The 27,813-nt window shown below is 41.0% G+C and overlaps 1 protein-coding gene across 6 annotated transcripts in view; it reads right to left on the bottom strand.

Annotated features, from left to right (window-relative positions):
* LOC105066695 (pecanex 2) overlaps nucleotides 1–27,813 on the bottom strand; it is a 271,254-nt gene that overhangs the window by 99,163 nt on the left and 144,278 nt on the right. For all 6 annotated transcript variants that reach the window (XR_012509907.1, XM_074373145.1, XM_045514586.2 and 3 more), the window contains 2 exons: nucleotides 23,805–23,946; nucleotides 19,692–19,869 (listed from right to left, as the gene is read on the bottom strand). Coding sequence is in view for 5 of the 6 variants with exons in the window: in XM_074373145.1 (XP_074229246.1) it covers nucleotides 19,692–19,869; nucleotides 23,805–23,946 (320 nt within the window). In the remaining variant the exon portion in view is untranslated. The remainder of the gene's footprint in view (nucleotides 1–19,691; nucleotides 19,870–23,804; nucleotides 23,947–27,813) is intronic.

Below are 27,813 nucleotides of genomic sequence, written 5' to 3'. Positions count from 1 at the left end.
TAAAATTATTTAGACAGTTTTAGGTAAGAAAGTGAAAAAATATATACCAGGTAAATCCTAATAAAAATAAAGCTTGCTTACCTATTAGACAAAATAGACTTTTACTCAAAAAAATATATTAAGCAGTATAATGATTAAAGGAAAGAGTCACTAGAAGATAAGATAATTAGTATGTATGTACTTAACCATACAGTCTCAAAATATCTAAAGTAAATATGGACAGAATTACAAGAGAAGACTAACAAACATACATCACAGGGGGAGATTTTAAGAAAGGCATCTCAACAAATGATGGTTTAACTACACAATAAATAAGGGTGTGAAATATCTGACCAGCTTTATCTAAGATATATGTGCATTAAAACCTTGCAGGCAATCAAAAGAGAAAGAATACAATTTTCAAGCATATATTCACTTACAAGAATTCATGACTTTCTAAACTACAAAAGAAGTCTTAACCAATGCTCAGCCTTGATACCACGCAAATTGCTTTGCAATTAAATTAGAAGTCAATAATAAAAAGACAGCAAAATAACAGTAGCAACAGCAACCACAAACTTTGCAACTGGATATAATCACAATAACAAAAACAACATTGAACTAAGTAAGAATAAATGATAATCAAAATTAAAAAATATGTTTAAATGAACGACAATGAAAAGCAGTAGCACCAATCATAACTTGTGGGACTCAGCTAAAGCAGTTTATAGAGGGAAAGACATAGCCTTAAAATGTCCACCTTAGAGAAACTTTACAGTTTATACTGGGGTCCATTTTTTAATATAAAAAAGAACTAAAATATTATTAGAAAGGAAAATACAGAAATTCTGACCTATTAATGTAAATGAAGAATTCCTCAATAAAATATTTACAAAATGAATCTATAAATGTATAAAAATGCATTATGATCAAATGTGTTTCATCACAGAATGGTTTAATATTAGAAAAACTGCCAATATAATTCACAAAATAAGAAAGTAAAAAAAAAATGATGCTTAACTGATGCAGAAAGGATGCTGAAAAATAAATTCAATACTCGCTCATAAAAATACCTTACAACCTAGTAATACAATGTTCTTCTTAAACTGATAAAGGGTATCAGTGCTATATTGAAGTAAACACCATGTTTAATAATAAAATGTAAAATTTCAGGATTATTCAGACAAGAGGTATCAAGAAAAATGAATCTGATTAACCTACAACAGAATAATGAAAATAGAACCATTAAGGGAGAATAAAATCTAAGGAAAGAGAAACGAACCTGGGGTAATAAGTTATCACCTGTGAACCACAATTTAGAAAATTGTAACAAATAAGAGAAACAGGGATAACACAGGAATGAATGTTCCCAGCAGGGGTAGGCTACTTAGGCAAATGAATGTGCAGCTAATAAAGGAAAACACGACAAGCCCTGATTCTTTGATTAGCCAACTTTATGCAGCCAGACAAATTCAGACCCTGAGGAGAGCATAACAGAAAATATTAGTTAGGTTCACATTTCCTAACTGTTAATTAGTGCATCCATAAATGCAGATGAAGTCACCATTGCACATTTAAATTTTATAATCTAGCAAGAGGTAAAAATGCACAAAATTAAAGGGTCTTGTTGAGACCCCTGAGAATTAGGAATCAAATTTAATCCTGCATCTCTGTGTGTGTCTCTGCTGGTGGTGGACAATGGGGGTGCAGGCTCAGGGATGTGGGGAGATGGGTCGCAGGGGAAGGAGGCAAGGATGGGCTTCAATACAGAATAAACAGGAGATGATGAAAGTAACTGGAGAGAAAGGGTACTTTTATTCTTTAAGCATCCTGCCCACACTGAACTTGAGCAAAGTGGTAGAAACAATAATATACACATTCTACTTCGCTTTTTTATCCCTTAGTCCTTTAAATTCCTTATGTTTGCCTTCATCCAACTACTCTACATAGGATAGTTTCCCATCTTTAATTCGGATTTTATTGAGCTTACCCCTCCCTGTGGGGAAAAGACAACTTTCTGGATTCTGCTTTTGGAGGCTCCCTTCCTTTTGAAGATCCTTTATAACCCTACGGGTGACAAATTCAGTTTTTAGGAAGAGGGTATGAAGGCCAAGTTCATAAACCTCCTGTCAGGACACAAGCTGCTTTTACCCATTTTAGTAAGAGAAACAAATAACACTAATATACACATCTATGAGGTGGCTTTTTCTCCATCTATTTTTGAAGGTCCTCCTGACCAGATACCCCACCCCCACATAATTCCTGGATATCTAACTCATGTACTCTCCTGAGATTTTACACTTGTAAAAACATTTCATCAATCTAGTACATTTAGGAATAAAGCAACTGATACAGTGATGTTCCATACAACAGAAGCTTAAGCACCTAAACACAATGTATGTTTTACACAAATGTAACAGCACAGACTCACTTTAAAAATACCCGATAGCTCAGAACTGCATCAACTGTAAAGCGAACGTTCTTGTCACCCACCCCATTCTGACCTAACTTCTAGAACTAACCACAGTTAAGGACTGGTAAAGGAGTTATCCTTCTTGGAATTTTCTGCACATGTACGGTGCATGTGTGTGTGTGTGTGTGCGTGTGTGTGTGTGTGTCCATCCTTTTAATTTAAATTGAATTGGCAATATATCCTGTTCTAAAACTTGATTTTTCTGTTTCATAGATCATGGACTTCTTTCACTGTCAGTATAAATTGCTCTTCCTCATAGCTCATTAACTGCATAATACCCCATTGTTTGGCCAGACAATCCAGTGAATCATTATACCAATGATAGACATCTCCATTGCAAATATTAATTTAAAACCACAGCTGAAGAAAATCTCACACATTTATCTAAGAGATCATACAAAGCTAGTGCAATGGCTGTTAATACAGTGCACTCTCCTGCTTTGATCACTGGGTGGGCATGTGGCCTACCCTGGGTCAGTCCTAGTGTGGCATCCCCGTTGGTCCATGATGACTGCAGCAGGGGCTAGCAGAGTCTGAGATACAAATGACAGGCATAGGATGTTATTCCACTAGCATTACTGTATGAAGGTGGGGCTTCTGGGAGCTCTCCTGTTCCTTATTTGGAGAATGAATCCAAGCAGAATCAAGCAAAATCAAGCAGGAAACAGAGAAAACAAAAAAGACAGAGCCACACTACTGTTGTTTGCTCTGGGAATGGCCATGTCTCAAATGAGATCTACTCTTTGGGCATCCCAGTAATGTGCACTATAGTCCAACTTTCAATTGACGATTTCTCACCTGCCATCAGAAGGGTCTGACTAATATACCAAGTTTATCAAAATTTCATGTAAAATTAAAAAGCACTTCAAAGAGCTTCTGGTTTCTTCTCTTGGACATGGAAGGCTGAAAAGAGATTCCTTCCACCCTTGCAGTAAAAAAAAAAAAAAAAAAAAAAAAGTCAGACAAACTTCAAATTCATGACTGTTTTTTAAAACCCACTGGAGAACTGGGTTATAGGGACACCACCCAGCCCACAATCAGAGGAGAGACAAGAACATTTAGGGAGAGAAGAGATAATAAGTACTCACTCACCAGGGAGGGGGGTGGGCAGATGTAATCAGTAACTGGTAGAAAGACTTTGCCCAAAAGTTTGAGCTGATGATTGGTGACAGTCAAGTGTGGGCTGGTGGGACACTTGGAAGCCTCTGGGAGCCACAGAAATTGCAGGCTCTTTCTCCTTGAATTTCACCAGGTGCTTACAGAAAAGATTGGCGGGAACCCTAGTAAAGTGCCTGATGCGGTACAGACCTGAAGGAAGGAGACGGCAGACGTGTGGAGGCCCTTTCTGCCGACCTCTCTTATGGAGCTCAGATCTTAGTCTGTGGAAGAAAGGTCAGTAAACACTCTTGTGTTTAGGGCATTGGTGAAAACTTACTGCAGCTGGGGGAAGGGAACAACACAATGGCAGCAAAATCCTCCCTCTTGAAGAACCTGCTGGACTCAACTCCAGGAGAATTTAGCAGGACACAGCCCTGAGACCAAGGGACAGGGTGAAGGCTTAAGACTAAGGTTTAATTAGAAAACAGAGAATGTCCTCCCCTTCCATCCTCTTCACCTGCCACCAAGCTAAGAAGTTTCAAGTGAAAAGTAAAAGCAGATACAGATGGGAGAGGGACGGGAAAGGCACAAGACCATGCATGCAGAGGCACTGAGGTGCAGCATGGATGTACACTTGAGGACTGAGCAGACGCTGCGCTGGCAAACCAACCCTCAACTGAAACACAAGGAGTTCTGAAGTCGGTGGTACCCTGAGGGTAACCATGGCAACAAACTCCCAAGCTGGTCCATCTCCTGACTACATTAACTCAAACCTTGCATTAAAAGTCTATCAGAAGGAAAGGTATATTCAGTTCTGGGAATAAAAGCAACTTACTTTATTTTCCATGGTCCTCCACAAGATGTCCAGCTTTTAATAAAAAAATTATGAGGCATATGAAAAGGCAGGAAAAAAATATATGCTCCTAAAAGACAAAGTAACAATCAGATCAAGACTCAAGATATGAAACACATGTTGAAACTATTTGACTGGAAAATAAAAGAATATTGCTTAATATGTTATGGGCTCTAATGGAAAAGTTACAAAATAAAAATGAGTAGATGGAAATTTTTAGCAGAGAGATGAAAAGTGTAAAAGAAAGACTCAAATGGAAATGATAGAGAGAGAAAATACAGCAAGAGAGATACAGAATGCTTTCAGCAGGCTTGTCACACTAACACAGTCAAGGAAAGAATCAAAGAACTTGAAGAGAGGTCAGTAAAAAATGACCCGATCTTAAAAGCAAAGATAAAACTGAGTGAACTCAAAACAGAAAGTACTCCTCAGTATCCAGGGCGTATATAGCAATATCAAACTAACACATGCGTATTTTGAACCTCAGAAAGAGAAAAGAGAGAAGACAGAACAAAGAAGTTTTTGAAGATATAAGGGGCAAGAAATTTCCAAAATAATGACAGACACCAAGTCACAGATTGAAAAAGACCAGGTAACACCAAGGAGGATTAAAAAAACCAAATAACTGAATAAACAAACAAGTAACAACAATAAATCCTACACAAGTAGGCATATCATAATCAAATTGCTAAAAAAAAAAAAAAAAAAAAAAAAGACAAAGAGATAATCTTGAAGGCAGCCTCCAGAAAAGACATATTACACAGAGGAGAACAAAAGTAAAATTACAGAAGATTTTCTGTAAGCCAGAGATGATGGAGTGACATTTTTAAAGTGCTAAATGGGTGGTGGGGGCAGGAACTGTCAACACAGAATTCTGCATCTTTCAAAAATGAAAGAGAAATACTTTCTCAGGCAAGCAAAACTGACAAATTCATTGCCAATAGACCTTCATCACAAGAACTCTTCAGGAAGTTCAGGAAGAAGAAATACAATAAAGTTTGGAAATTTGGATCTACACAAGGAAATAGAGCATCAGAAATGAAGTAAGTGACAATAAATAATTTTGTTCCTATTTTCAATGGCCCTAAAAGAGTAATTTTGCTCTAAAGCAAAAATGGTAATAGAATATTATGCACTTTTAGCATATGTAAAAATAAAATATATGACAATAACACCAAGCATGCCAGGGAGAAACTTGACATTCCTCACTCCTTACACTACACATGCAATGATGTAATATTATTTGAAAGTAGATTCTAATTAAGTTTTATACTCTAAATGTAATAGCAATGACTTTTTTGAAAGGCATGAATAATAATTTTATTATTTTATAATTATATAAATAATTATATATATATAATAAAAGTATTAGTTTCAATAGAAGAAATGAAACTGAATTAAAAAGTAATTCAAAGTTTTTCCTGCTACTCTTCCCTCCACTGTCCTCATTAGTGGCTCTCTCTGGAGGCCCCCACAGTATTTGGCTTATAACTTCATATCACCTGGAAAAAGTGGTCCAGCATCCTGGTGACGGGAAAGGGCTTTGGCATCAGACAGACCTAGGTTCTTATCCCAGCTCTGCCTCTCACTAGCTGTGTGATCCGCTGAGCCTTAGTTTTCTCATCTGCAAAGTAAATACGGTAATGGTACCTGTACCTATCTCAGAAATCTATTTCAAGGAGTAGATGTTAAATTTTTAGCTCAGGATCAAACATACACTAAGTGCTCAATAAACACAGATTATTTTATTTATTGCCTTTATGACATTGTTTCAAAAGCAGTTTTCATAGGTCTTTCTCTCCCACATCCCCCATTGGCATGTATGTTCATTGTCAGCGATACTGTACCGTTCATAGTTGTACAGTTACCTTCTAGCAGATAAGTAATATAGACACGCAGTGGATGTAAGTGCCCTAAGCGTTTTTCAGAAAGTGAAACAATGAACCAAAGAAAGCCTCAGGTGTTTTCCCAACTCATCCAGTTTAGAGGCTAGAGTGGGCATGGGGTCAATGGGATTTTTGTGACTTCCTGATTCTCATTCATACTCCAGATCTTCAGGATTGCCACTGACTTTCCTAAGAGAGGTGCTTCCCCTCTTTTTCTCCATGACTATTTTAAACTTACATAGTAACCAGCTCAGTGTCATTGACTGCCTTTCTGCAACAGAGGCAGAAGCACTATGGTTTGGTCCAGTCAAGGAACTTCCAAAATTGGTAGCAAAAGAAAAGATGGAATGAGATGAGAAAGTCTTTGACCTTGAAGATCTTGACCTAAATATGAACACCTGGCAGGTTCGTACATGTAAATCCTGTAGAACCAGAAGTAAAAGAGAGCCAATGCCCGTCGTTAGCCTTGTAAGGAAGCTGGCGCCCTGGCTCACAGCGAAACCGAGCTCTCTTTTCAGCAAGCACTTCAAGGAGGGGGGAGGGTATGCCTCATTGCTAAGTAAGGAAGATTTTCAAAATTCTTTCAGTGAAGAGTCAAGATTTGTCATTGCTCCTAAATTCCCTGAAGCCACTGACATAGCTTTTGTGTGTTTCGAATGCCTGTCACTTCCCTGTTCCTCTGAAGATTCATCAGCAGTGGCCTCCAATCCTCTGCCTGAATGAAGGTGCGACACCCCTGTCCTGATGGGGGGGGAGGGGACTGCAACATTTAGCCAGTGAGCAGCCACTTCTGGTAGAGAAAGCTGTAGGCTTTTTAAAAAGGACCTGGAGATTGTCATACCAAGTGAAGAAAGCCAGAAAGAGAAAGAAAAATACCATATGATGTCACTTATATGTGGACTCTAAAAGAAATGACACAAATGAACATATTTACAAAATAGAAAGACAGACACAGAAGACAAACTTACGGTTACCTGGGGGGAAGAGAGGGGAGGAGGGATAAATTGTAAGCTCGGCATTTGCAGATACTAACTACAACGTATAAATAGAGAAACAACAGAGTCCTACTGTGTAGCACAGGGAACTATATTCAATACCTTGCAGTAGCTTATAATAAAAAAGAATATGAAAAGGAATATATATGTGTGTGTATAACGGAATCACTATGCTGTACACCAGAAATGAACACAACATTGAAGGGGCAAGTATAGCTCAGTGACAGAGCACATGCCTGGTACCCACAGGGTCCTGGGTTCAATTCCCAGTACCCTTATTAAAATAAAAATTTTTTTAAAATGCAACATTGTAAACTGACTATACTTCAATTAAAAAATGCAAAGAATAAAATTATCAATTGAGGGGTTAATTACAAAAAAGAGAGAGAACCCATAAATACTTCTTGTACATTTTAGCCTCAATACTCTTGACTATGTAGATTTTGAACAGCATGACTAACTCCATGTATTTTTTTATAGTATACTTTGGCATGAGAATAAAGGAAAAATGAAGGGAAAAAAAGATATGACTCGTGCATACCAGGCTTGATGTTCTAAATGAGGAGGAAAAACTGACCCTTCCTTTGAGGGCTGAGGCTCAGAGAAGCTGCTAGCATTACCTTCATCCCTCCATCCCTTCCCAGGAGATGAATTACAGTAACTTGCCTGGTTTGAGTTAAGGGAAACCCATGCCCCTGGTATGTGGGTGTTGTACTGGGGAGTGGAAGACAAGGCAGTGGATGTGTTAGGTTATAAATCTTGACTAAAGGATGTTTGGGGCTGTCTGGGCACTTCTCAGCAGTTAGATGACACAGTTAAGAATGGAGTTATACAAATGAACTTACATACAAAACAGAAACAGACTCACAGACATACAATACAGACTTGTGGTTGCCAGGGGGGAGGGGGGTGGGAAGGGATAAACTGGGAGATTGAAATTTGCAGACACTGACTGGTATATATAAAATAGATAAACAAGTTTATACTGTATAGCACAGGGAAATATATTCAATATCTTGTAGTATCTTATGGTGAAAAAAATACGAAAATGAATATATGTATGTTCATGTATGACTGAAGAATTGTGCTGTACACCAGAAATTGGCACAACATTGCAAACTGACTTTACCTCAATGAAAAAAGTAAATTAAAAAAAAAAAAGAGTGGAGTCATAGTTGTGGCTGTGTGCAGTGAGCTGGCCAATTGGATGATATCGGCTTGTCACCACTGGGTGCTTCTACAGCTGGAAGCAGATTGTGTTTTACTCTTCTCAGTTTTGCAAGAAGGGCTCAGGGGCTCAGCTGATTACAGAGCACAGAGCAACACTGTCACAGCGGAACAGCCAGCTTGGCTGGCCACGTGTTAACTCCCCCACTGTGAATAGGACAGCAGGCAGCAGTGAGGCAGCTAAACAAGATTTATTGGAAGCCAAGAAAATCAAAACACACACCATGAAAAACCCAAGGAGGGAACTCTAAGTGACCTATATGGTCAACCTAAAACCATCCCTCCTCCGTGTCTCCACCCCCGCCCCTCCGCTGTGAATCATCGTCTCTTGAGAGTAATAAAATGTCACTCCACCACCACATTCAAGCTAGGACTTCATTTCTCAAAAACCAGTTTTTTCATCTTTTTGATCTCAACTAAATTCAATTAATATGCTTTGAGTCATCATTATGACCTTGCATTTGTTTGATGCTGCAGGAGGTAGGAATTAAGCACACAGATAGTCCCACGATTGAGGAGTTTCCAGTCCTCTTGGGAACAGAGACACACTGGACTATGTTCTTTGTTTCTGGACACAGTGCAGAGACTGTGAAATTCTTCTCCTGAACCACCTTGGGTGGCAACTACAAGTGAACATGGGTCCCTGAGGAGGTGGGCTAGGTGTCCGCAGGGATTTCGGGAACATTCTGCCAACCAGATTTTATTCCTGTGCTTGGGCAGACTGGGAACAGGACCAAGATCAAGTTTGGCTCTGTGAGTGAGTGATTTTGGGTAAGTGACTGGCCAGTTGGTGCAAAAGAGCATCATTCAACATTCTAGAGAGGTTAATTGTAGACCTACTGTGTGCCTGAGCCTGTTCTGGAAATTGGGACATATCAGTAAACAAAACAGACAATGATCTTTGTCCTCATGGGATTTACAATCCAGTGGGAGAGACACTAAGAGGATAAAGAAGTCAATAACAAGAGTGCAGTGAAGGTGATGAATGGTGAGGCATATACAGCTGTCAAATAAGCATATATAAAAGGTAAATATCTTTGTCATTAGGAAATGAAAAATAAAGTGAGACAGCATTATAAACCACCTATTAGAATTGCTAAAATTAAAAAAAAAATTGAAAACACACAAACAAAACAGGAACAACAAAAAACCTGACTGTACAAATTACTGGTGAGGTGGTGGAACAACAGACTCACAGACATAGAAAACAAACATATGGTTGCCGGGGTCGGGGGAGGAGGAGGGGGGTGGAAGGGATAAATTAGGAGTTCAAGATTTGCAGATACACACTATTGTATATAAAATAGGTTAACAACAAAGACCTACTGTACAGCACAGAGAACTATATTCAGTATCTTGTAGTAACTTATGGAGAAAAAGAATATGAAAACAAATATATGTATATTCATGTATGACTGAAGCATTGTGCTGCACACCAGAAATTGACACAATATTGTAAACTGACTAGACTTCAATAAAAATATGTATATAGAGTGGTAAAAAAAAAACCCCAGAAACTTTAATTCATTGCTAGAAAGAATGCAGAACAAAAGAGAGCACTTTGGAAGACAATTTGGCAGTTTCTTAAAAAGCTAAACATAATCTTAAAATATAATCAGCCACTAGGTATTTATACAACTTTTTTTGAAAATTATGTCAACTTATATGAAAATTAGTAAAAGGAATCAGGGCTCCTTGGAGAAATGGCCAATTCTAACTCGGGCAAAAAAATATACAAGACAAGCCTGTAACATTTTATCATATCAGAAAGCAAGAGAGAGTGCTAATGCACGCGCACGCACACACACACTCACACACACACATTGATGGGGTTATGTCAAAGGGACACAGGAGTCAACTGGAAGAGTTCCTAATATCCCAGAGAGTAACAAGATGAGTAATTTTATATTATTACCCAAAGTATAAAACATATTCATGAGTCCACATTGATAGATGGACAACTGGTAGATAGAGAAATAGATAAGAGAAAAATCTCCCATGCAGAAGAATTAAATAATTTTCTAAATAAATCAGATAAATCAATGAGGTGGAACATAACCTCCCACTCTTTAAATGTGGGCTACACATAGTGACTTTCCTCCAAAGAACACAATATGGAAAGATGGACAAAGGGTCACTTTATAGTGGGAGACCCTGACAAATACTGTGTAAGCCAGGCGGTCGAGGTCAACACCAACAGTGACAAGTCATGTTGCCAGCATGAATCCTGGATATGATATGATGACGACACTTTATCTCTGTGGTCTTCCTCCCAGAAACCCATAACTCCAGTCTTACCATGAGAAAAATTTCAGATGAATTTTAAGAGAAGGACATCCTACAAGACACCTAAACCAGTACTCCTTATAACTGTCAAGTTATAAACAGGACAGCTATGAGAACTGTCATAGTCAAAAGGAGCCTAAGACATGACAACTAAATGTAACATGGTATCTGGGTAGGATCCTAGAAGAGAAAAAGAGCATTAATGAAAAACTAAGAATATATGAATTAAGTATGGACTTTAGTTAACAGTAACAGATCAGTTTTGGTTCCTTAATTGGGACAGGTACCTTACTAATGTCAAATGTTAATGACAGAGGAAGCTGAGCTTGGGTGTATGGGAACTTTATACTATCTTCACATCTTCTTACAAATCTAAAACTTTACCAAAATAAGTTTATTAAAAAAAAAAACAAAACTCTTCTGGCCACTCTGTAGGGCAGGGAGGGTGGAAGCAGTGAGGCCTTTCAGAAGGCATTAAATTCACACAAGTGAGAGATGATGGTGGTGGGGCCAGAATAGCAGCAGTGGCGGTGGTGAAAATCGAGTAGATACTGGGTATATTTTCAAAGGTGGATATCTGAGTAAGGAGTTGAGAAAGCAATCAGAATTTCAGAGGGCCTGATGGGGTGACTTAACTCTTCTTTGTAACTATCTCCCCGGCCAGACCAAGCTCTAAGAGGACATTTCTGCTGAAGCATCTCGGTCCCTCGGACCACACACCTAGCAGTCACTCAGTACTCATTGCTGAATCAAGATGTCTGTGCTGTACGATGAGATACTGCATGTCTCTCTACTTCCGCTCGGGCACAGAACCTTCCAGAACACTGATGAGTCAGCCCCAAGGCAAATATGATTCTCTCCTGCTTATCTTACTAAAGTAGACACATTCTTTTAGAAGTCCACCAATTAACTTTCAGATGAATTGACATTGATATTTGCTCTGTAAACCCAATGGATAAGTCCCACAACCCAATGGAACGCAAGGCCAGTAAGTTATTTTCAATTCACGTGTATCGTCCTGACCAATCCTACCACTTGAGCTAAATGCTTGACAAGAGGTGGTTCTGCTTGCTGCCCAAACTGTTTATAACAGTTTTACGTGTCCTTGAAATGATCTTGTCTTTTGATTAAATATTATATACACCAGTGGAATATGAGTGCAAACCAGTGAGTGTTGGTTCTATCACAATAAGGTTGAATGCTACTGGCTTGGTGAAAGCAAGTCTCTAAAAACACTGCTGCGGACTTCGGCATGAATGAGAAGAGATGTGGGAGCGAAGAAAATGTGAACTGCCCATAGATTGCGTCACTGGTAACTGTAACTTCTCATTTCCAGTAGAAATTTAAAAAAAAACAGAAGTGGAAATTGAACTTCCTAGAAAACGCATCATGGGCGTGGTTAATTCAGGAGACACCTACTCAAAGAAAAGACTGGTAATAAGAGCTCATGTATACATTTTAAGCTAATATAAAATGATAAAGAGAGGTATGGTCTCATTTATTATTACTTCCTGCTTAATTTTATTTTAAGTTAACCAGCCAACCACCTGCCAAAGTTGGAGGGATATAAAGGCTCCATTGCCCCCTGATCCTTCCCCTCCTGGCTCCTGTTCTCCTTTTCTCTCTCACTGTTCCCTTCTCATCAGTTGCAAGTGGCCAAGATGTGATCTAGATAGACTTTCTCTGGACAGTTGCAGATGCTTTAAACGTTTCATCAGAGCAGACCTCATGTCCTTGGAGGTAGGACTTTGTAGGGATAAAGAGTGGTCTGAACCTTACGGGTTAACGTTTACAAGAATGAACCTTATCTAGCAGAGAGGAAACTATGAGACAACCTTACTTAAAATTCCTGAATTATGACACAGATTAATAAATTTGCTAAGTCCACTCTTCAACTCAGTGAGGGTAAGTGAACTAAAAATAAATGGAGAGTGGGAAGTGGAGCATCAGTCAACACTATGTAACCAAAAAGATAAGGTGGAGATGTTTCAGCCACCACGTGATTTCAGGATGGCAAGAAGCAGTCCACATCATGACTCTGTGGAGGAGACGGGTGCTGATGTTACCATCCAGAAACTCAGCAGAGGCAGAAGGAAGCTAAGGTGAATGGCACCAGAGAAAATAATCTTCGTTGTCCATAATTTCCTAGCTGGAGAGACCTAAGAATGCAATTCTTGTATTAAGTGTCGAGCCCTGCATCTTAAATCTAGAGACGGTGACATTATGTAAACATTGCACCCCGGCCCTTCACATCACATATGTTTGGCATGTTTATTCCTGCCAAGGGCAGTGGACTAAATCTTTTAAACGTAGCAAGAATGGCATGTCTAAAGCCATTCACCTCTTCTGAGCTAATAAAGAGTCAACAGCCCTAAAGTGGGTCTGACTGGAGTTTTCTCTTAAAGACAGCTCCACTAAACAGCGTGCAGTAAGGTTCCCCCAGATTTAAATACACTCACCTGCGGTCAATGAATATCTTGATCATTTACAAACATGGCATTTGAGGGCTTGCTATACCAAGAGCACTTTTCAGACTTGGCCTTTGACCTCTCTGAAGCCTCTGGTATCAGTGACTCCCTCCACTCCTTCCGTCTGGAAACCATTTCTTTTCTTGGTTACCATTCCACTGTACTTTGTCTTGTTTCATGAGTCACTTCTCTGCCTCCTCTGCCTGTTTCTTAAATGCTCACCATCGTTGTTGGAAGCAGTGTTAAGTCTTCTGGAAGGATTCTCTATAGAGACACCATCACGTACATCTTGTTGACCGAGCAGTCCCCATCAGCGGAATCTATGTTTCTGAAACACTCACAGGCGCCAGCATGTTACTTATGATCTTTGTGGAGTCGAATGTACTGGCATCGGACACTTCCTGTCTGCTCTCCCTTCCCCCGTCCCTGACTCCCAGGCCCTGTAGTTTGCTTTGAACTCGACTGGCAGACAAGAGCCAAGCCTCACTGACTGGAAGACAGGCATCTCTCTGCAACCATACCTAGTTCACGAATGAATACATGACACAAAAGCAGTCAGTGAGACTCTCCCCAGGACTTCAGCTAAAACATCAGGAAAGATGCGTTCTCTTCTTTCTGGGAATATTAGCTGGAAGGATTCTACAAATATAGAACTGCTGGTGACCATACTTATGCCATGCAGATAGAGCCAATCTAAGAATGAAGCCAACAGAGGCGAGAAGGAGAAATAAAACCAGATTTTTTTTTTTTTTTTAGTTTTTTTTGGGGGAGGAGGTAATTAGGTTTGTTTGTTTCTTTGTTTGTTTGTTTACAGAGGCAATCCTGGGGATTGAACCCAGGACCTTGTGCATGCTAAGCATACGCTCTACCACTTGAGCTGTACCCTTCCCCAAAACCACAATTTTGATGCCATTATTTAAGTCTCCAGATCATCTGCTCAGTTATATATGGACCATGCAATCCCCCTTTTTTCATTAAGCCAGTTTCTTCTGGGTTTCTGGAGTTCATGAACACAGATGTCCCAACCACTACAGAAAAAAAAATTGGAAACAAACTAAATGTCTATCAGTAGGGGAGTGGCTAGTCAAATTACGGCACATGCCATGGAATACCAGGCAGGGGTCAAAAAGAGGAAGCAACGTTCTACGTACTGTCATGGAAGTTCTCTAAGATATATTTTTTAAGCAAAAAAAGGGAAGTAAAAATGTGTACAAATGACCCTTTTGATATTTTAAATGTGTGTGCGTGCATGTGGGGTGTGTGTGTATGGGGTGAGTGTGAGTTGAATATGCAAGAAAAGAGAATGAAAGGAATTATTCTGAAATGTTGACGATGGTGAGTTACCATTAGAGAGGTGAGGGTTATAGAGTAACGGATGTGTGAAAAGATGGACTTTCTCTGCATTTTTCTATTGTTTTTCTAATTTTATTCAATAGAGCATCCATTTATAGCACTCACGTAAATGGAAATATTTAAATGGGAAAACTTCCTACCCCTAGGTTTTTCCTTTCGGTCCCTGTCACTTCTCTTTCCACAATTTGCCACATCTAAAACCAACATTCCAGGGAGGGTACAGCTCAGTGGTAGAGCACATGCTTAGCATGCATAAGGTCCTGGGTTCAATCCCCAATCCCTCCATTAAAATAAGTAAATAAATAAACCTAATTAGCTCCCCCCAAAAACATAAACAAACAAACAAAAACAGCATTCTTTCTCCCCAAAATGTCTTTCTCCTTTTTTTTTCCTGACCTAATTAAGGATACCACCTAGTCACAGGAGCACGCAAGCCAGTCTCTTCCTCCTGAAGCCCACTTTCTCCAGTATCCTAATGGCTTTCCAAACTCTGGAGCACATCATGCTTGGCCCTTCCTGATCTGCCTCATGACAACGCCCCCAGTTCCATCTCTCACCACTCTCCTCCCCATGCCTCGCGCTTACCAAATATCCCGCAGTTCCTGGGCAAACCCTCCCTTGCTTCTGTGCCTTTGCACCAGCAGTTTCCTCTGTGCAGCTCACTTTCCCCCGTCTTTCTTTCCTGACTTACTCCCTCATTCTTCAAAGTTCAAGGTAAGCATCATTGCTTCTGATTCTCCCAGTGGGACTGGGTACCATTTTTATGCACACTCTTGAAATTCTCTGCCCCGGCCACCTCCCTTTATGTACTTTTCTGCAATTATCTCTTGACCTATGTGCCTTCTTTCCAGACTCCCCAAACAGAGGAGTCACAAAGGATAACCTCAGAGCAGACTCCTGCTCTATCATTTTATAGCTGCAAGACCCTTGGGCAATTCACTTAATTTCCATGCCTCCGTTTCCTCATCTGTACAACGAAGTGTACCCAGCCCCAAAGCGGTTATGAAGATGAAGCAGTTCGAGCTACACAAAGTACTGAAAATAGTGCTTATGAAAAGCACCAAATAAGGGCTTATTAGCTTTCGCATTATTACAAATAATATAGTAATCTTTGCGCCTAGCACACAACGCCTGGCCCACAAGGGATCCTCAGTAAATGAGCAAGTACTTTTTTTTGAACAAAGTGTTTCGAACAAATGTTTCTGTAAAAGTATTCATCCTTCCTCCATAAAGTGGCTCAATTTCAATGCAAGACTTTCCACCTGGATCCAGAAAACAAAGGAAAACGCTATTTAGAAACTGGTTTCAAATAATGTGAAAGCTGACTGAAGTCACCCACAACATAGCCACTCATCAGGACTCTGGTGCCGTGATCCACCCAGCTTTATATAAAAACAACCTCACCTGTTAGTTTTAATTTCATGAATGGTAACAGTGCCGGCCCCCATGTCGAACTCGCTAGCCTGTAGAATTTCACGTGTCACAGCTTCTGGAAATGCAGGCAGAATTATACTCTGGCGGGCTTTTTTTTTTTTTTTTTTCAAGTCCCACTTCTTCAAGGCAAAATTACCAAACATTTCAAGACGAGATGGTTTCTAAGAACTTTTTCAGGACCAGTGGGACAGGATCCAACCTTTTTGTCACCTTTGTTCCTGTCACAACCAAATATTCCTCACAACAAAATATCTTTACCCAGAGCAGGTCTCACTGTCCGCCAAAGACCTAGGCATACCAGAAATGGTACGAATGCATGACATTACTCAGTTCTTAAAAGAGGAGAATGACCAATGGAGCAGAAGAGAGAGGAGATGGATTGAGAGGCCCAGGGAGAGAGGACAGATGGGCCTGACTTCTCAGAGGTGCTGCATTGCGCTGGGTGTGTGGTTGGATATCAGGAGTGGGTATGTGGGGACCCTTCTCTCCCTCTGCCTCCCCCACCCCCATCCCTGCCGAGCTCAGGACGCCATCCTCTGCGAAGTCCCGTCCTCCATGGTTAACGCATGGGCTGTACTAAATCCTCCCCGTTGGGCTCTGGCCCTGGAACTCCTGACTTCCCATTTCTCACTAGGTCTGGCAGACCAAAGACATTGGCTGACATTCATCTTCCAGACCCCAGGAGGGATCTGGGGATTCAGGAGGGAGCGAATAACGTGCAGGCAAGCCCTCTGGAAGTCATCTAGTCCAATCTTCACCCTCCCGGTGCTTTGATCTCTCTCTGCAGAGAATCTCTCAATAATCACATCTCATCTCTTTTTCTACCCATAAAGACTGAAGGATGAGGGGCCACTGATTTATAATAAAAATGGGTCCTGGATTCATGCAGCTCCTTTTTCCCAAGGAAACTGGAGGCCCTTCCCTCGTCTCCTCGTTAATCTTGCAGTCTTTCTTTAAGGTGCGCCGTTAGGCTAACGACGACTCTGCTCTTCGGCAGAACAGGAGCAGAGCTGGGGAAAGAGCTTAGAGGTTTTTTTGCGATGGTGGATGAGAGCACATGTTGTGAGCAGGACTCAGATGGGTCTAATGAACAAACAAAATTTCACATAGTGCAAGGAATAACCCCCAAAGCACAGTATCCCCTGCAAAAGCAATATTGGAGGTTTCTAGAATGCCTCTAGGAAGTAGATTAAGAGAGATAATTTTTTCAAAAATGCCTTCAAGGAGGAGAATGAACAGGAAGACTCAGCTGGGATTTGCAAGCAGGAGCTTTCCAGGAAACATTAATTGTGGGCTTCCTCACTGCCACCCCTGTTTTCTGTCACTAATTTCTACTGGCTTATTTCCAGGAAGCTCTCAAATGCTGTCTCTTTGTTTAACCGTAGTTTTTGTCAGGAAATCAGATCTTGTTTCTCATTCCAAAAAAATGCACCTTATCAGCTCTCTCAAGAGTGAGCAGGCAGCAGACAGGGTGAGGGATGTGTCAAGACTGAGTCACGAGACAGGGCGCTTATTTTTCTAGCTTTTGTCTCACTTTTTTTTTTTCCTAACTTTTGCTTTTAGACTCAGCTATTATCCCCAGCCTAAAAGTGGACTATTCAAATTACACGTGCTAATGCTCCCTCAGTTAGAGAAAACAGGAACGCTGCCACTCTGGTTCCATCTGAAATGATTAGTGCTTTCATTGATGCTTCACAAAGATGACGGCAGGTGAAACTCCAATGCCTGGAGCGCTAAGATTTTACAGATTTAGTTTCAGACTGTGTGCTGGCAGGTCCCACCCTCCGCATCACACACGGGGGGGGCACTAAGTGCCCCCGCGGACGGGAAGGATGAACAACAGCTAAGTGGAAGCTCTTCCTCTGCCTCCAGCAAGCCTCCCAGTCTGGACACCTGCTCCCAGCCACGTGCTCTCAGCAGCGGCCGTCTGCGCCCCAGCAAATTAAAATCCCTGCTCCTCCAGCAGATGTGGAATCACGTAGAGGACTTGGAGAGCGAGGCCCTTTCTCCTTTTGTTCACCGGAGGGGGGAACCTCTTGCTGATAAAGGATGGCACCGAAATGGACAGTTCAGTGCGGAAAACTAAGCAGGGTGTAACTTCTCTTTTTTTACTTAAAAGTCCTGCCTCGTATTTGGAAAGCACATCCTACTGAAAAACTTCTGTTCTTATACGAATCAGGCCTCTCAACACCCAGCTGAGATTGGCATCATGGTTTTCAATTTTAAAAGAAACTAAGGTTCAGAAAGGACTAGAAATATTAGCATGCCAAAATATAAATAATGCCAGAGTTAGGGATTCAACTCATTCCAGCCCATTCTGCAGCAGATAATAAGCTCTCACCCCTGTGAGGAGTGAAATTACTTATAACTTTATAAATGCTTTCAAGAGCATAGTATACAATTTTACACTGATTATGTGAAAGAATAACATTTAAACAGAACAGGGAAGCCTGTGATTTGAATCATCAGAAAAACAGGATAAATTTATCAAGGCCAAACAGAACTCAGACAAACAGAAAACAAATGTCTGTGGTTAAGGACAAAGGCCAGGGCTCAAAAATAAGATACAGAAATTGGGGCAGGCTGCCGAAGTCTTATGACCATTGTAATATTTGAATTTTTGTCACTTAAAACCAGTAAAGAGAAAGCCAGGTGAAGGAAAAGACAGGTAATAGAGAAATTAAGAGAACTGGTTCAAAAAGGGGCACAAAAATGAAGTTAAGGGGGAAAAAAAAACCCCTTAGAATTTAGGAATTATTAACCAAAAGGGGGAAATGTTGGTTAAATCAATCTCAGGGCAGAAAAGCTATGGCTGCTGTATTAAAAGGAGCATGTGAGAAAGGAGTTTCCCAAATTCTTTTTTTTTCAATTTTTAAATTTTGGGGGAGGGGGTGTGATTAGGTGTATATATGTATGTATGTATGTATTTAAGGGAGGTACTGGGGACTGAACCCAGGACCTCACGCATGCTAAGCACACGCTCTACCACTGAGCTCTACCCTCCCCCCACCCCAAATTCCTTTTTTGGTTTACACACCCAGGCAAGTACCCAGAGGACCTTATCTCCCTCACATTAAACATTAGATACCAGTCCCACATATTTGCCTGAACTGTGTTTGGGATTTCTCACTGCCCATGTGTAAATTTACAACAGAGGAAATCTTGACATGGGACAAGCTAAAGAAAAGAAAATACTCTAAAAGAAAAGACTCTAAGGGACCTAGCATTCAGGTACTAGGTCCCAAGCTTTACCTCAAGAGGTAAAATGCTAAGTCAAAAAAATAAAAATAAAAAAAGAAGGAAAGAAAAAGCAAATTAATCCGGTCGCTAATCTTTAATTCAGAGCATTATGAGATCTAGGAAGTTCTATATTGAGATTTTTAACAAAGACCCTAAAATTTCAAGCAACACTAATTGCTAATTCATTTTAATTCATGATTTTTGGCAAATAACACGGCATATGTCTGTTCCATGGGGAAAGTTCCTAAAATGGCAGCAGGAATGTGACATGCATATGTAATTCAATTTACTTTCATGCTATAGGGTTTTTTTTTAAGAAAATGTTTAAAACTTTTAAAACATTTGATGAAAAATGCACCTTTCCCATTTTAGAATGAAGGAAACAGTGAATTAACTTGCCTTGCTCAATAAGATGGACACCATGAAGAAATCCAGTAAGAAACTCTCAGAAATATCTTTGTAGTCGAAATGGAAAAAGATCACAGTGAAGCCCAAGTGAGTAAACTGGTGGACTGGGTTACAGAAAGAGGTCCTCAACAGTTTCATGCCGGCGATGACCATCAGGAAAATGTTCCAGCTGTTGAAAAGGACAGACAAGAAGCATCAGTAGCGGCCCGCACGCGGCTAAGGTGAGTCACAGCGGCAAGTGTGTCAGAGCATTTACTGCGGGTGATGCAACTTTACAGGCACAAAAAGCCAAGACGGTGGGGTTCTGTTATTACCCTCATTTTACAGAAGAGTAATGAGTCACAGGGTTTGAGTCATTCATCTACAGTCTCACGAGGTGAGCTGGGATTGAAACTCAGTCCCAAGCCTGCAGACTCTGCCACTCGAGGTAACTTCCTGCACTATACACTCTGCATCATCCCCAGACCTTTGTAACTGAGGACACAGAGCTCCCTGCGAGCACATCTAAGGACCACTGCAGCGCGAGGGTCCACAGAGAAGACGAGGGCAGGCTGTCCTCATTAGCAACTCCTCAGTGTAAGCTTTTCTCCTATAAAGTAATCCCACTGAATCAATGACATAACAATACCTCATATTCTCCGTCAAGCCCTTTTTGCATTTACATATTAACTTACAGTGTTTTTCCACATCTTTGTCATGTTGTCAGACAGAAGCTTTCTGATCTCTCTTTTCTCTCCACTGAAAATTACATCATCAACACCCCCCCCCTTCTCTCTTTTTCAGTTAAGGAGCACAAGAAAGGCAGTCCCATAAAGAAACAGCAGGACTTTGCTGGGAGGACTGAACTCCGAATGCTTTCATCTAGGGAGTCAAGTTATTAACCTGTACTGGGAGTACGTGCCATGCGGACGATTCCAGCAGACGGTGAGGTCAACCACCTCCCTACCTTGAGATGGGAAGGCAACTGATAACTGCTCAGAACAGCCGGACAGAGCAAGCCCCTACCTCCTGGACGGGGGTCTGTCTTTCTCATAGAAGGTCTTGCGCATTTTAACCAGACTCCCCTCCAACGCTAACATCCTACTTGAGAACTCAAAAGAAAGACAGACGTGGCAATGCTTTCCAGAGAACAACTGCTCTTGAAAGAGAGCTTTTCTTTTTCTAAGTACAGAAAATGAGGAGGGAGGGGGGTGCACCTCAATTTCTCTAACCCTAGAGGGACCCTCAGCTCCAGACCCTTATCAGCATGAATAACATCCTGTCTCAGGATCAGGGCATTTAAAAAGTGTTTTCGGAGTCTTGGCATCTATCAAGTGCAAAACTGTCATTTTTGTCATCAGAAAGATCTAATTTCAGCTATTTCCATTGGCCTCCATCTGATACTTCATATGCCTTCAGACCTAGTGTTGCAATTGATTCCATCCTTTCCCAGGATGGATCTGGTGACGTCTGCCTGAAGCCCTGTGCAGTGAGCTTAGATTTGGCTTTGAAGAAAAACCAGCCCTGATTACATGCAGATTTGGGGAGAGTGGGACTATGTTTAGTAACTTCCGTTCCTGCAGCGAGGCTGAGCTCTGCTCCACAACCCGCCTTCCTTTTCTAGAGGACAACAGAGGCCCATGATGAAAATACAGTATGAGAACATGACTTCAGGTCCACTTGACTTTGACAACAGTCCAGGATACAAGCATCCCTGTGGCACAGCCCTTGGAGGGCGTGGGGGGATGAGGAGGGGTGGGTCCCAATGATAGGACATCTCAAGACTAGGAATATTCTGGTTTTCAAAGGAGATCAGTGATTTTTCTGGGTTATTCAGGCTAAATTTAGATGAGAGTCAACTCTGAACTTTGATTTCTGTGTCTATGATTAAAATGGACCACCTTCATTTTATGTTTATTAATGATGACTGGTGAAGACTATGGGAGAGCTGAAAGAATGATGTTTATGGCTTTTTAACATTGCCATGGTCATGGTTACAATCAATGGTTTGTAGAGTGTCGCAGGCTTAGCTAAAGGTTTGAGAAAGCCTCAGGCAACAATCAGTGAACAATGACCCCAGGACAGATGCAAAGTGTCCATTCAGAGCAGGCTGGAAATATAAATACCTAACAAGATATCATGTCTCACTCACTCATCATTTATCAGGCCCCTTAATCAATCATCCATCCATCCATCCTTCTGCCATTTACTGGAGGGTTGGTATGGAAAGTTGAATAAGAAACAGTGCCTGCTATTGAAGGGTTCACTCTCTGACTATGGTGATTCTCAAGGAGGGAAGGATGTGGGTTGGACTTACACAGTTTGAAACAGGTCTCTAGATAATACTGATGTAGGGTCTCCTGCTGTCTTGTTTAACTGGTCTAGTGGGATGCTGGAAATCTTGAGAGTTGGTTTTTTTTTTTTTCCTGTCTTCAGATGGATCTAGAGAAATAGAATCTAAAAGAAATATCAGCTTTGGGCTCTGAGAAAAAGAACTCCGTTGGTATCACCTGAGAGTGAAGAGTATTTGGAGGTACATAGGTAAGATGGTACTTTACGACTTTAGTGTCTGGAAAAACAAATTACAGGGGATAGAGATTAATATTGCTCCAAATGGGACTCTCTCTGAATTGTTTGTTTGACTCTGTGTGATTTTCCAGCTTTGCGTCCATCCTCTGCCAACAGCCAGAACTGCTTGGCTTCCACTGGCAGGCTTGGCTCGAGGTCCTTGTCCTGATGTTTGGGAAGGGAGAACTTTCGATCCTTTAGCTCATGACCCCTGGGGCAGCACTGATACATGTGTGGCTGCTTTGGTTCTGACTGTGAATCCTTGCTCTGGAGCTGAGGAACTGCCTTGTTCTAGAAGGTCATCATGGGTCAGCCCAGATTGTATCATACCAGAAACACCTGCCATTAGCAAAGCACTGGAAGTCCTAGAGGTAGGGTTGTCCCCTGGTTGGGGCCCCACCCAAACCATGCAAGAGGTCTGTGGTCTCATCGTCTGCCTTCTTCACCAAGTGAAACTGACTTTCATCCCTGGATCTGAGGTCTAGGATTTGAAATACCAAAGGGAAGACTTCTTGGCCTGGTACAATTGAAACAGGTCTGATCTGGAAGGAAGGCAGTCTGATAAAGACAGGAAGGTTACAGGATCATTTCATTTAGTGTCTTGCTTCGTGTGACTACACATCTATTCTAAGTCCAACAGAGTAGTGATGGGTCTTTTATCTTAGTCTGCTCAATCTTTGGCAAAGATTAATTAATTTGTTCTCACACCCTGAAAGGAAGAGTAGGCATGTGTGGGATTATGCATCAGGGTTGACCTGGGCATGTAATGTTTAAACAACATGCCTAATAAGCAAATCTGAGAAGGATCTTTCACATCCTCCTATTCTAATAATCTCTTTGACCAGAAATGTCAACCTTGGGTCAGAACAGCAAATCTACAAATTATCGTGTAGATTTCCATTTGTAAACTCAAAGTTAATTTTCAAATAGGACACCAGTAACTCAGCTGTACATGGTTAACACTTTGTAAAAACACAGGCATCTTGCTGTTTCTTTTTTTTTTTTTGATGGAGGGACTGGGGATTGAACCCAGGACCTCTTGCATGCTAAGCATGTGCTCAACCACTGAGCTATTCCCTCCCCTTCCCTTGATGTTCCATTTCTTTTTAATTATGAGGCTTCTCTTGATAAATACAGAGAGAGCAGTGACAGTGATTAATTTCCCCCTCCCTCAAGCACAAAATGATAAGAGTATTTGCTAAATGAAATGACATGAGGCAGTTCATAAAGCTGTAAACACGATGGGAGGAACTCCAGGAACCCCGGAATCACACTGTGTTTCCTTCAACTCATTCAGGCTCCTGATTTTCAAATCTGCTGACACTTATTCACAATATCACTTCAAGCAGATCTAACTTCATTTGCACCCCAGTCACTCTGCAATCACCATTAACCTCTAGTGAGTTTGAGTAGAAGACCACCGTGGCTTCCTTTTAACATGGCCAGTAATTAGCAGACAGAAGTTGGCTTCTGCTGCAGCCCGTTTAGAGAAAATTCACTAGACTTTGAAAACGTTGTGACCCAAATCATGATGAGAATAAACCATTATCCACTTACTGGGTACCAAGTCTCCGGTAATTGCTTATTGCAAATGCATCAATAGTGAGGGCATTCAAAATTACTGCTGGGTACAAGATATATTTTTCAAAACACTGAAGCCAAACATAGAGTCTTTCAAACCACATTAAATGGGCGACATCTGAAAGAAACACAAAAACCACTTAGAACAGCCACTGATAAAATCTTTTTCAAGTACATACGACAATAAGTAATATCCCCCCTTTAATTCAAACACAGCGGACTCCAGCTACCAGACATGATGCAACCGACTTCCCTCCCAGGCAGGCACTCTCAGCTTTGTTTCCGCATAGGTCACAAATGATAATATGTAGAAATGTATCCTGCTTTTTCAAGGCAATCTATTTTTCCATATGAATTATTATTATTTTTCCACATGAATTATTACCAGGACCAATGAAATGTGCTGTCATATAACATCAAGGCATCCCAGAGCGAGTCAGGATAGCAAGTGAAGAATGAAGAATGAGAAAGCAGTCCCATCTCCTCTGAAGCTTGGGGTTGCTTCTGGGGTTGGGACCGGTTTCCAGTCTCCCTTTCCCTCTTTTTAGTCTATCAAGCCACAATCACATCCCTGGGCAAGCTATGCAGATAAGAGAAAGCTGATCCCCAAACCCCCATCACTCCGAATATATTACATTCCCGTGAGCCTTCACCATGAAGGAAGCATTGTGAAGAGTAAGGTCCATTCTCACAAGGACTAGGGTTTTTTTTTTGTTTTTTTTGTTTTTGTTTTTTTTTAATTGGCATACAGTTGATTGACAACGTTGTGTTAGTTTCTGGTGTACAGCACAGGGCTAAGGTTTTAAGTCAGACCAATCTGGGTTTGCATTGAGACTCCACCAACTACTAGTATGTGGTCATGAACTATGACCTTCATCTGTTTGGACCTGAGTTTTGTGTGTCCTGCCCATCCATCCTCCAAGTCTGCTGCTGAGGAAGTGATGATCTCTCCTTCCTTCTACTCCTCCCCATGAGAGGGTAGCACAGAATATGTACTTGCGGGGCCTCTCCCCATCTCTTAACTACTTTTCTCTCTGGGCAGGGGTGGCTGGTCCCATTGGTCAGAGCAAAAACTTCCTGCAGATGTAGCATCAGAGGGGTAGGAAACACTGCCTCCCTGCCCTCCTCTGCTTCCTGCCTCCACGAGGAGAGCACATCAGGTTCAGGCCCAGGGTCCTCAGGTGGGCACATCTCACTCCTGGCCAGATCTCTGTCTGCCAGTAACTGAGAGGCTGTGGTGGATCCCAACCCACCATCAGAGTGCTGGGCAAATGGACCAGATATGCTAGAATCAAAGTCTAAATCCGCAGAGCAGGAAGGGGACTCCATCAATGTCCAACAATTTATCATTTAAAAAAAAAAAGCTCTATACCCTAATAATCTGTAGTCAAGAACCAAGAGAGCCATGTAGGTTTTATGCTATTTGGATGATCCAAGAACCAACTCTTGAAAGAGAAATAGTTCACACTCATCATGCAGAGTGACATGGCAGTGACAAAAAATGGGTGTCCCCTCCAGATATCTCATCCAGGATTAGGAGACAAATCCCCTGTTTACAAACTACTTCACTGGGGCTTTATATAAAGGCTTGCAGGAGGCAACACAAACACACATGCACCCCACCACGCACAAAGTTAGGAAATGATATTTTACCTTCTCCTGGTTTACATTTCTATGTAAGAATGTATTATAACCCAGAAACACAAAGGCTATCTTCATGCAGTTAAAATGACAAGGAGAGGTTTGGCATTCAGAGATCTTGCTGAAAAGAGTGAATATCTGAGTGAGATAGGAATGGGAGCAGGAAGCCTTCATCACACGAGAGACAGTAAGAACAAACACCTCGGTGATTAACTGAATAAGCAGAAGAGAGACACAATGAGAAACTGTCTAAATAAAACTGAAAAGAACTTTTAGTTACAGATGAAACAGGGAGGGAGTGTTGAAGGAAAATTAACTTTGAAAATAAGGATATTGGGTAGGAATACAACCCAATCCAAAAATGGGCCAAAGACCTAAACATGCAATTCTCCAAGGAAGACATACAAATGATCAATAGGCACATGAAAAAATGCTCAATATCACTAATTATCAGAGAAATGCAAATCAAAATACGATGAGGTATCACCTCACACCAGCCAGAATGACCATCATTCAAAAATCCACAAATGACAAATGCTGGAGAGGCTGTGGAGAAAAGGGAACCCTCCTACACTGCTGGTGGGAATGCAGATTAGTGCAGCCACCGTGGAAAACAGTCTGGAGATTCCTCAAAAGACTAGGAACAGACTTACTGTATGACCCAGGAATCCCGCTCCTGGGCGTATATTCAGAAGGAATCCTACTTCAAAATTACACCTGCACCCCAATGTTCATAGCAGTACTATTTACAATAACCAAGACATGGAGACAGCCTAAATGTCCAACTTTGGGTATTTTTTTTAATTGAAGTATAGTTGATTTATAATGTTGTGTGAGTTTCTGGTGTACAGCAAAGTGATTCAGTTTTATATATATATCTTTATATTCTTTCTCGTTATAGGTTATTACAAGCTATTGAAGAAAGTTCCCTGTGCTATACAGTAGGACCTTAATGTTTATCTATTTTATATATAGTAGTTTGTATCTGCTAATCCCAAACTCCCAATTTATCCTTCCCCCTTTCCCCTGTTTTCTTTTTCTATCATTCTTTTTTTTTTTTTTAACTTTGGGTATTCTTAATGGTCAATGTGTAATGTTTTCTAGTAACGATTTGGAGATGAGTCATTTCAGAAGGAATAAAGTTTCTGATATATAATAAATGAAATGTAGGTATATTATCTATTTTACATATAGATAAAAGGATTTTTATCTTTTGTGAAAGTACATGAGAATTAGGAAAAATTAATCTCCAAGATCTCTCCCCCATTCTTTCCACCAAGTGACTTTAACCCCTACTTCTTAGAGGAAATGGAAGTTATTCAGCATAAATCCCCTCACTTTCTCACCCTCTCATCTACAAATTTATCTATATATTCACACCCATTGTCTTGCCCCCCCGGAGGCTGAGCACCCTGCACCCTATTCCTGACATCTTGGTTCAGTAGTTACTTTCTTGATTAACTAAGGGCCCTTTCTTAATGGCAAATGGTAAGATTCTGGTCTTCGCCAAGTTGAAAACTTGTCTTCTACGTCTCCTTCCAGCACTCACTCTGTCCTTTTTGGCACAGCCAAGCTCCTTGAAAAGGTGGTCAGTGTCTGATGACGCCAGTTCCTTGTCTCCTACTTACTGCTGAAACTTCTGCCCCAGGAGTTTGCAGTTACTCCTGCCCCAAACTGCACATGGCAAGGCCACTGGTGACCTCCTAAATGACAACTGATACTTCTCAGTCTATCTTACTGGAACTTGCGGAGACGAAAAAACATCACTTCTTTCTAGACTTAGCTTCCCTGTCCTGCTGACTCCTGCTCATGTTCACACCTTTCACATCACTCTTCCCATCTCCTTTGCTGGCCCCTTGTCTTCTACCTTTGGTCATTTGCCTTCCTTGTTTAGTATTTTTCTAATTTTCTTGAGCTGGTGTCCTCAACACCCCTAACTTCAACTGTAACTTCCATGTTGAGATACTCAGATCCAAACCTCAGTCTTCTGACTCTCTCCCAGCCTCCAGATCTAAATACTCAACTGAATAGCTTCATCCATGTCCAAAGGAATCTTCAAATATAACGTGTCAAAAATTGAACTGTCAACCTCGACACACCTGCTCCATCTCATGAATTCTTTCTTTTTGTAAGATACTTGCATTCGCTTCAAGCAGGCAATATACCTTGGAGTCACCCTAAGTCAGTTCTCAATCATAGCTGCATGTTGGAATCACCGGGGGACAAGGCTGAAAAACTCTGTTTTGGAAGAGTGACTCTCAAACTTCAACATGAAAATAAATCACCTGTTAAAATGCCGAATCTGATCCAATTGGTCTGAAGTGGAGCCAGACGTTCTGCATTT

Source organism: Camelus bactrianus, chromosome 11 (genome assembly GCF_048773025.1).
Source record: "Camelus bactrianus isolate YW-2024 breed Bactrian camel chromosome 11, ASM4877302v1, whole genome shotgun sequence".
In the NCBI taxonomy this organism is placed as follows: domain Eukaryota; kingdom Metazoa; phylum Chordata; class Mammalia; order Artiodactyla; family Camelidae; genus Camelus; species Camelus bactrianus.
The sequence above is the reverse complement of the archived record's forward strand: the minus strand, read 5'-3'. Positions and strand labels throughout refer to the sequence as shown.